The following is a 15,503-nucleotide window of genomic DNA, read 5'->3' on the forward strand; positions in this document are numbered from 1 at the left end:
AATAACTCTCTAAACCTACAAGTGTCCCAAAACAAGTTTGTTAAAAATCATCAAGCCAAGCACAGGTCTATAATCCTAGCTACTCAAGAGGCAGAGATCAGGAGGATTGCGGTTCAAAGCCAGCACCAGGCAAATAGTTCATAAAACCTTGTCTGGAAAATATCCAACACAAAAAAGGGGTGGCAGAGTGACTCAAGTGGTAGAGTGTCTGCCTAGCAAGCATGAGGCCCTGACTTCAAACCCCAGTACTGCCAAAAACATCATAAGCAAATAAAAGGCTACTGAATAGACAGGGGAAAAATCACATAGTGTAGATGAGTCTGTTGAAATGGTGAGGCAGGGTTTGACAGGAATTTCCTGGGAGACAATTCCTAAGAAAAAGTGCACACAGATAAGAGATAAGAGATTAAAAAGTGAGAACACCTAGTCACTCGGATTTTTTTTCTGTTTCCACCTCCAGGATCGAAATCCCAAGGAACCAGCTATATGTAACACACACACGCACACACGCGCGCACCCACACACACACGCATATGCACACACACTCACACTCCTGGGAGTCTATGAAGTTTATAAATTATCAAGACCCAAATGACAAATGGGTACTGGGTTAAGACAGGTCTATTGTAGTTAAAGAGGGATTCTCTACTCTGTTAAGACACAGTGTCGCTTTACTTCATCATAGTCTCCACTTCATCTTCAGCAGTAGAGACCTTAGGGGCACGGGATCCATGAAGATTCCAGGAGACATGGCACTACTGAGGGGAGAGTGGCACTCACTTCTCAGATACCTGGACTTATTCCTGGGCACAGGTGAGACCTCCCTCAGTCTCCCCCAAGTGTCTGACTAGGTACTGGTTCTGCTAGTGAGGGAAGAGGGTAAGAGCCAGCCCAGCCCACTTAACACACCCAGTACCTAATTTTATCTTCTTCACAGCCCTGGAAGGCTAGTTTTATCCCAAATTCACAGATGACAAGCCTATCCCTAACAGCAGTGGATCTGTAGTAATTGTTATGTTGCTTCCTCTAACATGGAGCACCAGAGGAAATGCAACTTTTACCCATCACTTTATATCCTGAAAGCAAGAATTTTAAGTGTCTCCATTGCATTTAATAAGCTCACTGGATAGTTCTTTTGATTGCTTATTTATTATTTTCTTGTTTTTATCTTTTATTATTTTATGACAAAAGTAATCTTTTTAGGAGACAATGGACAGATGAACAAAAGAGAACAGAAAAAAAAATCATCCACAGGTAACCAGTTAATCATTTAGGGAACATCATAAGTTTCAGAGTTGTTTTCCCTACATAATAGATTGAGGAAATTTAATTTACAAAGGTGGGTTGATGCCATGTGTAGCTCTGCAAGTTAATTTTACAATGCACTATAAACATTTTTCCATGCAAAAAATGAAAATCTACCACTGAAATTAGAAGGCTGCAGCTGTGTGGACAGGGCTGCTGGTTAAAGCAGGGTTACCTAAAGCATTTGCATAAGGTTAAAACACAGGGCCTGGCAAATGCCTGCCAGGGGCACTACACATAAGGAATGTCTTCAATGTCCTTTCGTGGGGCCCTGCAGCCACCCCTGAATTCCCGTGGGCCCCTTGGGTAGAAGGGGTCTTGTAAATTTCTTTGCATCCAAAATAAACCTCCAAATTTCTGCTTGATTTTTCTCCTGTCATCCTTTACCTTAGCCATATTGTCAAATTCTCTTATCATATCCTCATTGCTGAGATTCATATCATGTATAGCCTCTTTATAGTCCTTAAGGTACTGAGCCAGCCCCTTGTTGGTTTTTCTTTTGGCTTTCTTGGGTATGTCACCCTCAGCAGGGCGTTTTATGGCAGCCCTTATTTCACACTCTGGCTTTCCCTCTTTGGGCTCTCCCTCACTCTCTGGCTTCCCTTTCTCTTTTGCTTTTCTCTCATTCTCTGGCTTTTCCTTATCCTTTAGAATGTCCTCATCTTTTACTTTTCCCTCATTTTCTAAGGTTCCCTTGTCCCTCAGAGAACAAACTACTTCTGGCTTTCCCTCGTCCTGTGGTTTTTCTTCATGTTCCATCTTTCCTTGGCTGGAAATTACTCCTTCATTTTCACTGTGGAGTTCTTCCATGTCCTGATTTCTCTCTTTTTCCTGTCCTGGAGGAAGGGACAGAGGGAGGAGGAGACAAAGAGGAGATAAGGGAGGCTGAGGGCACAGGGGAGGAACCAGGTTCATTTAGTGTTTGCATCTGGCCCTTGTGAGGGGTCCTCTAAGCTGGCCCAACCCTCCGAGTGCGCCTTCTGCCTACTCCTTACCCACATTCCCTCCTCACATGAGAGCCACCCATTCCCAGGCATGCCCTGCTGCCTTCTCCATGCTCCTTCAGAGGGGCAAGGTGTGTGCATCACATGTGGGGATGGAGCCAAGCAGTGGAGCCCAAATCCTGCCCTGGCCCTGCCCTCTGCACTCTCAGCCCTCCAGGGTTCCTGTCTGTGCTGCTCCCTTCCACTGACCTGCAGGGACTCTGGGCAGGTTGCTCCTCCTTCTTAGGCCTCACAGAGCACTGCTAACAACAGCCGCACAGACCTGCAGACAGAGAGGACTCAAGGGCACTCACTGCACACTTAATGGACTCGCAGGGACTGGGTCCCTTTCCTGAATCCGGGCGCTGGTCACTAAGCCTTTCCCAGCGCTCCCCTCCTTCATCCCCCCGCCCCGCACCCCAGCCGCCATTTCTTTGCAGGCCTTGGACACTAAACCTGGATGCTTTCTTAACTGTCTTTGGGTCTGTGTGTCCCCCTCCCTCCCCAGAAGCAACTGGCGTCCCCACCTTTGGAGTCAACATTGTTCTTGATGCACAGAATGGCAGAGCACTGTTATTCACACTGTCTTATTGCTGGAGCGTCTCCCAGCTCACCATCTCCAATTCCAAAATGGACGGAGGGCAGAGGAGTGGCCCGAAAACAGGCGTGGACACTTGGGGTACCTGCCTTCTCTACCCTCTGCCCACCGGCTGCTTTCTCCCCCTCAGGCACAGGTTCCCCGCTGCTATCTCTACCTGCACTCCAGCCAAGTTCCCTGGACCCGAGCCCCATCTCTACCCTTTCACTGTATCATATCCGCTCCCGCTCTCCCTCCGCATCCAATGTTCCCTTCTGCAGGCAGCATGGAATGCGCTCACACTGACCTGAAGGAAGCCGGCACAATGATTAGGAGCCCAGGGACCAGAGAGATGGCTCTGCACCACAAGCTAGGGAGCGAGGGCAGGCACTGCAACTGGCAGGTCACGTGAGCATCCAGCACCGGAGTCCGCCCCTCCACACTCACCTACTACTGGCCTCTGCTTGCCACCCTCCTCCTCTCTTGATCAGGGACCCCTCGCCAGTCTGGGCCCTTTTGTCTTTTTCCCCTGTTTGGGAATTTGACCAGAGAGGGAATTTTGATAAAGACCACAAAGAGTTTTTTTTTTTTTTTTAAATGAGTTGGGCCATCTGTGGGAGGAGTCTTGACAAAGGTGCTTTAAAATGCCCTTGCAGGAACACAGAGGGGGTCCAATTGAATCCTAGAAATGTAAACTTACATATTGTATGGAGAGTAGAATATTGCACTTTCAAAAAATCAGAATTTTCCCCAAAACAACGACACGTTTGCTTTTCCCTGACATGCACAAATTTTGTACTGAATTAAAAATTATTATATTTGAGCTGAATAAAATAATTATTAATTTATATTAAATGAGAAATCGAATATGCAGTTTTCACTGTAAAGGACTTTCACATCTTTAGGTTGATTCCTATGTATTTTTAAGCTATTGTGAATGGAATTGAAAAACTCTATTATCTTTAGACTGAAAATGCTAGCCTCTTTCTCAGTGGTTTTTCCACAAGAGGGGAGGACCATCCTTTCCTACCCTAACCAGACAAAATTCGCTTGCATGTTTATAGAAAGGAATTATTTACTTTGCTCTAACTTATACAGCTTACAGAGTTATAAAATAGCTCAAATAGAATTAAAAGATCTCCAAGAATATAATATTGATAATACAATTTTTCCTTTAAAGAACATTTTTCTCTATAGTCTCCATAATAAACATTGATCTCAAAGTATAATTATTCTTGAGCAGAAAATAAGGATGAACTCATTAGATTTGCTATTATTATTTACATAGGTTAAGCAGGAATGCTAATTTAATACATTGCCATTCTTTAACTTTCTTTGCTGAGAGTTTTCAAGATTATCATATTGGAATTTTTATTGTGGTAAAATATACATAATATAAAATTTATCATAGAAATCATTTTTTGGTAAATGATTTAATTACATTAAATATAATCACATTGTGGGTATGACTAGCCAGGGCTTTATAGACAGACTCTATCTCAAAACAAAAAAGAATAACAAAAAACATTCACATTGCTATGCAACATCATATATCTCCAGACTTTTTCATTTTTCAAATAGAAACTGTACCATTTTTGGTGGCACTGGGGTTTGAACTCAGGGCTTACACACTTGCGAGGGAGGTGTTCTTACTGCTTGAGCCACTCTGCCAGCCCCAAACTGTACCCTTGAAACACCTAACTTCATGTTCTGTTCCTGCAACCCCTGGTAACCACCATTTTGCTTTCTTTCTCTATGGATCTGACTACTCTAGGTGTCTCATATAAGTGGAATCATATAATGCAGTATTTGTCCTTTTGTGTCTAGTTTATTTCTCTTAGCATATTAGCTTCAGGTTCATCTGTGTTGTAGCATGTGTCAGAATATTATTTTTATTTTAAAGCTGAATAATATTCCACTGTATGCATATTGTACATTTTATTTATCCATTCATTTTTTGGCTATTGTGAATGATGCTTCTGTGAGCATTGGTGTGCAACATCTATTCAAGCCCCTGCTTTCAATTCTTTTTGGGTATGTACCTAGAAGAAGAATTGGTGGATCATATACTGTTTGCATGTTTAATTTTAAAGAATTGCCCTACTGTTTTCCATAAAGGATACACTATTTTATATTCCCACGAACAATGCACAAGGGTTCTAATTTCACTACATTCTTGCCAGCACTTGTAATTTTGTTTTTGTTTTGTTTTGATTTTATAATAGCCATCTTGACAGATGTGAAGTCATATCTCATTGTGGTTTTGATTTGTATTTCCCCAATGATTAGTGATGTTGAATATATTTTCATGTGCTTATTGTGATCTGTATATATTCTTTGGAGAAATAGCCATTCAAATGCTTCCCCTATTTTGAAATTTTGGATTTGTTGTGTTTTGAAGTTAAGTTATAGGAGTTCTTTGTACATTCTGGATTTAAATTCCTATGAAGATATATGACTTGAAAATATTTTCTCTTCTTTTATGGGTTACCTTTTCACTGGGTTGATAGTGTTCTTTGATGAGCGAAAGTTTTTCACTTTGATGAAGTACTACTTAACTTTTGTGGCCTGTCCTTTTGGTATCATATACAAGAATTCATTACCAAATTCAATGTCATGAGTTTTTTTTTTTTTTTGTGGTGGGACTGGGGATTGAACTTAGGGCTTTGCACTTGCAAATGAGGTGCCCTACTGCCCCACAACTCCAGTCCATTTTTCTCTGGTTATTTTGGAGATGAAGGTCTCATGAACTATTGCAGATTGGCCTTGAACTATAATCTTCCCCGTCTCAGCCTCCCCAGTAGCTGGAACGCAGGCACTGTCATAAAGCTTTTATCTTGTGTTTTCTTCTGAGAGCTTTATCATTTTAACTTTTTTGTTGAAACTTGGATCTATTTTTAGTTAATTTTGTATATGGTATAAGGGAAAGGTCTAACTTTATTCTTTGGCATGTGCGTATCCAGTTTTCCTAACTCATTTGTTGAAAAACTGCTTTTAACTCATTGAGTAGTCTTGGCACTTTCACAAAAAATTCAATAGGTCAATTAATAAACATTAATAAACAATGAGCTGGGCTCTTGTGGAGAACATGGCAGCCTTCTGTGAAGCTGTTTTTACACCACTTCCTACTTGTTTCACTCATCAGAGTTGTTCATTGCCTCCTAGCTTCTGATGAGGTGTGACTCTTTCTGTCTCACTCCTTTGGGGTGCAGCTGCAGGCTGTAAGACTGTTTAGATGCAGAACAGTCTCAACTCATGAGAAACAGGATATTCCATTATCCATGTTGCAGTCATTTGAAATGTTTTGTTTTGACCAATGCAAAGAATTATAAGAACTATTACATCTAGCTACTTAAACTTTCAATGTCTATGTAAGTAACAAACTCTCTGAATCTAAAAAGAAGGACTCATTGTTTTGTTAGTGAACAAATCTGTCCCTTTTTTAATTGACATCCATTTCCACAGGCTTTAAGACTGTCCTCATTTCTTTCTTTCTTTTTTTTTTTTGAGGTGGAAATAAAAACTAAGATTATGTTTAGGAAATGGGAATTATAAAGTTTGGGAACTTACATAAAACAGTCAAAATTATACTCATGAACAAATTCAAAACCATGAATATTTTCAGAATTACACACAACATTAAGATGCATAAATTAAATATGTAACATTAAACTTAGGCTATATATATCATATATTGTATATATATCCTATATGTGTATATATATGTGATTGAAAGAACAAAATAGTATATATCACACACCATAGCTCAAATGAATAATTTGCCAACTACTGTAAACAAATCTGCCAAAATATGAAACATCATAGTGAAGCAGTTGAAATTCTGAGAAGATAAAAAGTTATTGTGTTAAGATATTAAAAACATATCAAAGAATTGTTTCTCAAAAGTTTTAGTCTAGACAAATTTTCAATGAGTAAGTGATTTCTATAATATTCATGTGACTCAACATAAGTAAATAAGGTACAATTGTAGATTTCATTTTGTAATATTGACAGCTGGTGTAATCTTATACTAAAATAGTAACATTAACTCAAAGACTATTGACCAAAAAACTAAATTCAAAGGTGAATGAAATAAATCATCTTCAAAAACAGGTGGAAGTTTCTTTCAAATGTATGTGGCTTAATCATTTACATGGCATATTATAACCAGGACCTATTGTTCATCTGAGATGATAAAATAGTTCGTGATAAAATTCAGAATTCTTCATAAAAACTCAGAGGAAGCCGAGATTAGGAGAATGCTTATTCCCAAGAGTTTATAAAATGCTAGAACATTTCTACTTATGTAAGAATATTGTATCTGCTATTAGAATTATTTAAAAATTGTTCCAAATGCAACAGCATTTTCAGTAACACAAAAGTATGAAAGTATATAAAAGATATAAAATTCTTATTATTTGTAGAATATGTGTCTGAGACACTAAAAAAATAGATGGGAATCTTTTAGAATTAACACTAAATTTGCAAGACACAAGATATATACAAATCAATGCCATGTATGAATGTTAAAAATGCATAAATATTCATTCTTGAGTTAAGTCATATGTTAAACAGTTTTCTGATCAAAATACCAGTCAAATTTCACAAAATTAAAATAAATTTTATATGAAAGACTAAACATACTACAACAAAAACAATTTAAAGGTGTTACATATCAACAGAATGGAATAAACAATGCTGGGATACATTCTCACAAAATAATTTGATGGAGGACAAAGTGAACTTCTGGAGAAAGGATGGCTTAGTTAATGAGGTTAAAATAATTGTTGGCTTACTTAATGGGGTTAAAATAATTGTGTGACTAATTGGAGCAAATTTCAAGTGAGACCTTCACTGTATCTAATATCCAAATATAAATTCTTAATCATTTGAAGAGTGAGAAGTTAGAAAGAAAAATTGGAATAACAAAAAATAATAATAAATAAAATATGGGCAAATATTAAATTTTGATGTAAGAAAAATTTTCAACATTAAAAGCAATTGAGTAAATCATAATAATTTAATCACATAAAGTTTAATTCCATAGAGGTAAAAGTCTACTAAAAATATAAAAAAGAAGGCAATGACAACTCTTTCAAAATATTTAAATAAACATAAAATTTCATTGATGATATTATTGTCATCTGAAAAGCTATTCAAAATAGTATGAACAAAAATTCCCATCAAAAGATGGACAAACAATGTGAATAGTCAATTCACCAAAGTGGAGACACACATGATAAGTAAGAAAAAATGACATCTCAACCTGAAATTAAATAATTGCAGTTTATGCAAGAGATCACTTTTAGTGTAGCACATTGGTCCTAATGTAATGTGTCCATAATTAATGCCATTAGTATTGTAAATTGGTGCACATTTTGGAAAGTGGCTTGGTGAGAATGTTTTGGTCCTTGACTTATTATTTCTCCTAAGAATTTATAATGATAGTTGTGGATAGATCTACATTTTATATTGCCAACATGCTTAGAAGTCAAGAACTTTTAAAATAAACTGTATCACATTTCTATTGTTCAATTATTGAATACTGTGTGGAATTATGTGGAATCTAAAATTAACTACTAACATCAACTTACTATACAGTGTGAATCTATGTCTGAATAATAAATGAGGCATAAGCCAAAATTTGGTTTTCTTCCTTGTGCAGTAGGATTACATGTGTGAGCCACTGGCACCCAGCTGGTCATTCTTGAAAGAGTTTCTCAAGTTAATTTTTTGAAATTGAATTTTGAATCAGTTAAAGTTCTTCCAAAAGACAGTGTTCCCTGCAGTATTATTTGTGTCTTCTGTTACAGGTTTGGAGGCCTGATAGGGAGATACCTCCCTATCTCCATTTCCAGATTGTAAGTCTTTGAAGATCAAGGACTCTATGACCCATTTATTTTTACTATAACACCTTGCACAGTGTCTCACTCAGGGAGTTAAATAAATCTTTCCTGATGTGATAGTCAGACTTTCATCACTATGACAGAATATCAGACATAAACAACTTACAGTTTCAGAAGTTCCACTGGCCAGGGATTAGATGACTAGAACAGCACCCACACCTCAGAGACAGACAAAATTATTCCAGTTTTAATCTTAGTTATCCTGTTCTCTCTGTCTTGTCCAGTCCTTTCCACAAACACCACAATAAATCCCTTTGCCCATGCTTCTCCTCTCTCTTTCTGTCCCTGACCACCCAGTGTGGTATGCCCTGCCTCCTGCTTTTCTAGGGAACCAAACCTCTAGTAAAAACTTCTTCCTTCCTGACAGTCATCTCCTGATCTGTTGGTCTCAGCATTCCTGTACCTGATAAAATATCAGGTACACTTTAATTCAGAATCTCACTCTACCAAATATGGCTAATTACGTATGCAGTGACCTATTTCCAGATAAAGTCAAGTTCTGAAGTACTAGGGGTAAAGAATTCTGGGGAGACAATCCAACAGAAGTCAGTTTTACATACATCTTTTTATGTGACAATCCAACCACCCTTTGCTTTAAACCAAACTGCAACCCAGTGACCAAATCTGGTTCTTGGCTTGTTTTTGTACAGCCAGTAAGTTAAAAATTATTGTCAGCATTTTTTTAGAGTTGTAAATGCAAACATATATAAAGCAGCATCAGAAGACTTTGCAACCGAGACTGAATGTAGTCCACAAACCCTACCTGGACAGTCCGCATTTCTAATGACAAACTGTGGCTTGTAGCTGATTATATAGCCATCAGGCCAGCATCACTGTAAACAAAAACTATTTGTAGGGGACAGGGATTTAAAATGGTTGCAGTTAATTTATTGATGGTAATTTCCTGAAGTATAACTACAGATGTATCTGTAGCAAGAATAATTCAACTGATAGGAAATTTACTTGTTTCAATGGCAACAAAGATAATAAAATCAATTCACAAAATTTTAGGTAAAATATAAATTTTATGTCTATTTCTGTAACAGCAATTGTCAATCTGATTAAAAACATAGATGAACATGATTTTTATAAAGGAAATATCTTGAGATATAACTAATAATTCAGGGGCATAATGTATCAGGAGTATATCTGCATTCAGTAATAATAGATACCAAGAGATTCAGTAATCTGGAGTAGGCTCTACACTTCATCTTAGCCAAAAGGCTGAGAAGCAATTGGAGCAGGTTCTAAACATCTCTACTTTAATAAAAATTTATAGGAAAGTCTTTACAAGTGTTTTAGTTACTTTTTTGCTGAGACAAAAATAACTGAGAGATCACCATAAGGGGAGGAAAGATTTATTTTGGCTCATAGTTTCAGTTCATCATGGTGGGGAAGGCATGATGGGGAAGCAGAGAAGTTCACCTCATGGCAGTCAGGAAGCAGAGAAAGAGGGAATGCAGGAAGGGACTGGGGTAACTTATATCCTTGAAGGACCTATATTCTCCAACTAAACCTCATCTCTTACCTTTCTCCATCTCCCAACAATGACATCATACTATGATGGGAGCAATCCATTGACTAAGTTCAAGCTCTCAGTCTAATAGTCACTGGAAACTCCCTTAAAGACACACCCAGAGTTGTCCTTTTTTTCCTAGGCATTTCTTAACCTAACCAACTAGACAATCAATATTAACCATTCATTAGGGGAGCATGGTGATAGAGAATGAGTAAGTCACGGGGAGGGTGTTAATTTGATTAAAGTACAATATATACAGGCCTGAAGTGCTAAGGCAAACCCTTCTAGAACTTCCAATATACACTTTAAAAAATAAAGGGAAGGAGGGAAAAATAGGTCTTTTCTAGGTGTGGGTACCAGTGGGAAGTGGGTGGGCACATGGACAGGGGGAATAAGGGTAATATAGTAGATGTATTTGGTATCCATAAATGAAACCTGTTGAAATTGTTCTGAGAAAGGAGGGCAGGAGGAAAGAGGAAAAATGATGGAGGGGGCAAATCTAACTAAGATATATTGTAAGCACATATATAATTATCATAATGTATCCCCCTATACAACTATTATATGATAATAAAATTTTTTAAAAGATTAATCATTTCAGCCAGTATATGTACATGGATTTAACTAGGTTGTTATTGTGTAATTTGCAATTTTCACTATCTTGTTTCTGAGGTTCAAGTATATTTTAATTGCTGTAGCTCCAGTTCATTCATCTCGATGGGTATATTGTGTTCACTGTATGATTATACCATGATTTATTTATCCAGAACGATGTCTTTTGTTTTTCATATTAATAGGAGTTTCTTTTATAATTAGTACATATAAGTTGTACAGGAGAGTTACATTGTGATATTTACATATGTGCTTTCAATGATCTTAATTAGATTAGCCTCCATCATTCTCCCTCATTACCTCTCCCCCCTTCTTAGAACAATTTCATTGTCCTATTTTCATACACGTGTAACAAATAAGTCGACCATATTTGCCCTTCCTCACCCTCTCCATTTACCCTCTCCCCTACTACTAGTATCCTCCCCCAGACAGTACCTGTTTTACCTTCCTGTCCTTCATTTTTAAGTGTATATTGATTGTTCAAAGGGATTTTGCCTTGATATTTCACATATGTGTATACCATACGTTTATCAGATAAACTACCTCTATTACTTTTTCTCTATGGAGCTGCTCCTTTACAATGCATTTTGTTATACACTGCATCGGTGCGTAACTATCTCTTGATATACATTTCTGTTTTCAGATTAGCACTACTAAAGTAAGTGATGCAAAGGCATTACTTATGCAGATCTTTTGTCCATTTGTCAGATATTCTGTATATATACCAGTAGGTCCATTGGAATTGTTGTCAGATAGGCAAAATCTGCTAGATATGACCAATATTCTCTGCAAAGTCAGTGTACCAGATCACAATCCAATCAGTTGTATATAAGAGGTCCCATTGTTCTACACTGTCCATCTAAAGAGGAGGCTGAGTGCCTGGTTCCATACACAAGCTTTTGAGTCAAGCACATGGAGAATATGATTGCTGCTCTTTCTCTTAGTACAGAACCTCTCTACTATAATTAACCTCCCTGCTGTGATCTGTAAAAGGAAATTCTGATATCAAATAGAATATACAGAACACCTAGACAGGTAGCAGGTGGTTGAGGTTTTTTTCTATTCCATCTTCCTCTTTGAGATTTTATTTTAACCTCAAATTCAATATTGTGATAGAGAGAATTTTGGAAAAGTTAAAAGAAGGAAATTAAACACTCAAGTACATTATATGACAGATTTAAGTCCATGTCTGTGATAGAGAATGCTATGGAGGGAGTGGTCAATGGATTCACTGTCATAGCTGGATAGTGAGAAGTTCAGGGAGGTGACACTGGAGCAAGAATCAGGAGCTTGCCTGAGTCTCAGTAGCTGAAACTTCACTGTTGACAGGATCTGTATGAATCATTTCCTCTTTCCTCTCCTCAGCTGTCAAAGAGGATTATATAAGTCAATGGGAATATGGTACTTGGATTGAGAGTCTACAGTGTTCCAGCATTGTGCTATCTGTTTTATTTTTATTTTTTCCTTTTTGTCATGCATTTTTGCTTAAGTGAATTTTATGGAGCAGAGTCAAGCATCTTGGAGAACAGCACTGGTAATAGTTGGAATGGAGACCTAGAAATCTCTACAGTGAAATTACATTTAATTGATAACAGGAGAAACTCAGTTGCAGAGACTCCCGGGGAGTGAAAGCAGCATGTTTAGAGGCCCCTGTGGCAGAGTGTGAGATGATGGCTCTAGATTATGGTAACTAGAAGGCAGGCCATAGAGCACACAGGGTCTTTAGGGGAAGGTTCAGAGTTTGCATTTTACCTGCTGAGCTCTGGAAAGGCACCAGGAGTTTGTAAAAATGTGTGATCCCACTTATTTTTGGCAGCCTGAAAGATGTTGGACACTGACTAACAATAAAAATGCCACCCTCAGAGTTGAAAAGAGGGTGAGTATCTATGTGTCAGTGTTGTGGGTAGGGTCTCTACTGCTGAAGTAATAGAACATTAGATTTTCACTATGGAAACCTAACATTGGGCTAGTGGTGAGGGCATCTAACAGGACTTTGGGACTGGCTGGTGAGACTCTCTTGATACTTCTACCCAAGCCAGTGTGTTGCTTGAGGAGAAGAAGGATGAAGGATAGGTGATCCATCATGAAGTTTAGGTCAGGCTAAGGCAAAGGCCAATGAAGCATATGGACCCACTTCCTCTTATATGGGTCTTAAACATAATTCCTATTCTCAACTCTCTTGGCCCTAGAGGCAGGATTTAGTTTCTATCATTATCATCATCATCCCACACCTCCCACACCTCCCACTCCCACCACCAATCAAAAGAATTTGTTAAGCCAGGTGCAGGTAGCTCACGCCTAAAATCCTAGCTACTCAGGAGGGAGAGATCAGGAAGATCACAGTTCAAAGCCAGCCCCAGAAAATAGTTCAAGAGACTCTATCTCGAAAATACCCATACAAAAAGAGGCTGGCAGAGTGGCTCAAGGTGAAGGCTCTGAATTCAAGCCCCAGTATTGCAAAAAACATTGTTAAGTGAGTGTCCATGACAAAATGTAAAATACCCAGCCCCCGATGGGTGCCAGTGGCTCATTCTTATAATCCTAGCTACTTGGGAGGAAAAGATCAGGAGGATCAAAATTTGAGGCCAGCCCAGGCAAATAGTTCTTGAGACCCTATCTCAAAAATACCCAACACACACACAATAAAATGGTTGGTGGAGTGGTTCAAGTGGTAGAGTGCCTGCCTAGCAAGCACAAGGCCCTGAGTTCAAATCCAAAAAAATTGCCCAGCCTCTAAGTCCTTGTGGCCCATCATCTACATGAGAAGTCACTGTATATAGTTTGTGTCAAACCTTATTTCGTTATCATCTCAGCTCCAAGAATGCCTTTTAGATACTTTCTTCTTAAACATCACTCTCAACAGCACAATGTCACAAATTTAATATCGTAGATATAGTTCATATTGTGCATGTAATGTAGTTCTTTGCAGGGTCCCAAACCATTGCCATATCTGTGAAAACTCTACCCTCAAGAACCAGATTTTGGCCCCTCTGTGTGATGTTATATCTATTGAGAATGCATGGTATATTGTGACTAGCAAAAAATCTTGAACACCATTCATCCATCCATCTCTTTATCCAAACTAGAAAATCTATCATAATGGGATGCCCAGCCTTAATGGGATATTTATGAAGCTACCCCAAGTGTTGTTATGGAGCAGTATTCAGGTTCTTACTATTGGAGGGAGCTGTAGATCACCCTCAACATCCCTGTTTGGGAGAAACAGTCTTCCTTGGCTCTCTGTTCTTAGAGGCCTTCCTCTCCTTACCAGATAAAGTAGCCCTATCCATTCCACAAGTTTAAGTTTTCATAAATGGTGGGAAGAAACAGTGGCTTCAGATGGCTTTTGCTTCCAGACTTGCCATAAACTCGTGAGGCAAGATGAAAGGGCCCCAAGCCTCGCTCCCTCCTGGAAAAACAGGGATGGTAAGTGGAGGGATGGTAAGTACAGTACTTGCTCAATCCTCAGAGCAAGATGTGTCTTGGCATTTTTGCTACTGATCTCCCATCAGCTACTCAAAGAACCCAAGCTGACAGGCTCTCTCCATGCCTCTGGTCTTGGATTTGGTGAGCATATGTTTTGCCATCCACCTCTGTGGTTAGGAGCATGTGCTTTGGAGTCACGTAAGTCCATAAAGAGAGGACAGCAATTTCTCACTAACAGACTTGTCACAACATTAAATCTAGCTATTAATGTGAAGAGCCTAGAGCTGGACCCTCTAAACACAACACAATATATTCCATAAAAGTTGCTGTCTTTCTTCCCTTGAACAGGAAACCTATGTGGTTCCTGGCCTGCCCCATCAGCCAGGGGCCTTTAATTAGATTATAGGTCAGAATGATCCTGAGATCCTTCCCTAAAACCCTCAGATAAATTTCTTATGTTGTGGAACTAGGACTTCTGTATGAAGGCCATTCACATTATTAATCCATAATAATATGGGCCTCAGAAAATGTATTGATAATGCCATCAAAATGTATTTGATAATGCCAGCACTACATGACAGTGTCTATTTGTCTTTCATGCCATGAGCTCCAGGTATTACCAGATTTTGTCTTTAGTGCCAGTGTAATTTCCTTATTTTTACTAGATCTCCCCCCCAAAAAAAAGGGTTTCCCAAATGATCATTAAACTTACAGATTCACGGTGTCTTCCCCAAGGCTGCCAGATTTAACAAATACAAATACATATAGGACATCCAGTTGAATTTGAATTTCAGATCACATCAACAAGTGTGACGTTGTATATGACTAAAATTATTTGTTGTTTATTTGAAATTCAAATTTAACTAGTTAAATTCGATCTGACAAGCCTAAAAATGGAATACTTTATGAGGTAGAACCAAGTCCCAGCTGAGCTCCCAGTAGACATCAGCACCAGCTGTCATGCCTATTAAGGAGCCTTGGATGTCCCAGATGAGTGGAGCCTCCAATTGACTGCAGCCCCAAGTGACAGCACAGGAAGTACAGAACACTCAGTTGTGGTTTTTGATTTGCGCCGTTTGTTAAGCAGAAACGGAAATCCACACTGTGAACTTTCTTTTTTTTTATGCCCTCTTTATATATATATTTGAAACCAGAGCATTACAGCTACCATAGAA

The 15,503-nt window shown here is 38.5% G+C and overlaps 1 protein-coding gene across 2 annotated transcripts; it reads right to left on the minus strand.

Annotated features, from left to right (window-relative positions):
- Nucleotides 1-1,130: 1,130 nt before the first annotated feature.
- Nucleotides 1,131-3,327, minus strand: Tceal4 (transcription elongation factor A like 4). Of its 2 annotated transcripts, none has more exons than XM_020183679.2 (3): nucleotides 3,173-3,327; nucleotides 2,499-2,571; nucleotides 1,131-2,141 (listed from the first exon to the last, which is right to left on the minus strand). In XM_020183679.2, the coding sequence occupies exon 3, from the start codon at nucleotides 2,113-2,115 to the stop codon at nucleotides 1,537-1,539; it is 579 nt and encodes a 192-aa protein (XP_020039268.1). In that variant the 5' UTR covers nucleotides 2,116-2,141; nucleotides 2,499-2,571; nucleotides 3,173-3,327; the 3' UTR covers nucleotides 1,131-1,536. The 2 variants fall into 2 exon arrangements, with proteins under 2 accessions (XP_020039268.1, XP_073918784.1); XM_074062683.1 differs by lacking the exon at nucleotides 3,173-3,327 and adding an exon at nucleotides 2,816-3,102.
- Nucleotides 3,328-15,503: the final 12,176 nt, after the last annotated feature.

Source organism: Castor canadensis, chromosome X (assembly GCF_047511655.1).
Source record: "Castor canadensis chromosome X, mCasCan1.hap1v2, whole genome shotgun sequence".
Classification (NCBI taxonomy): domain Eukaryota; kingdom Metazoa; phylum Chordata; class Mammalia; order Rodentia; family Castoridae; genus Castor; species Castor canadensis.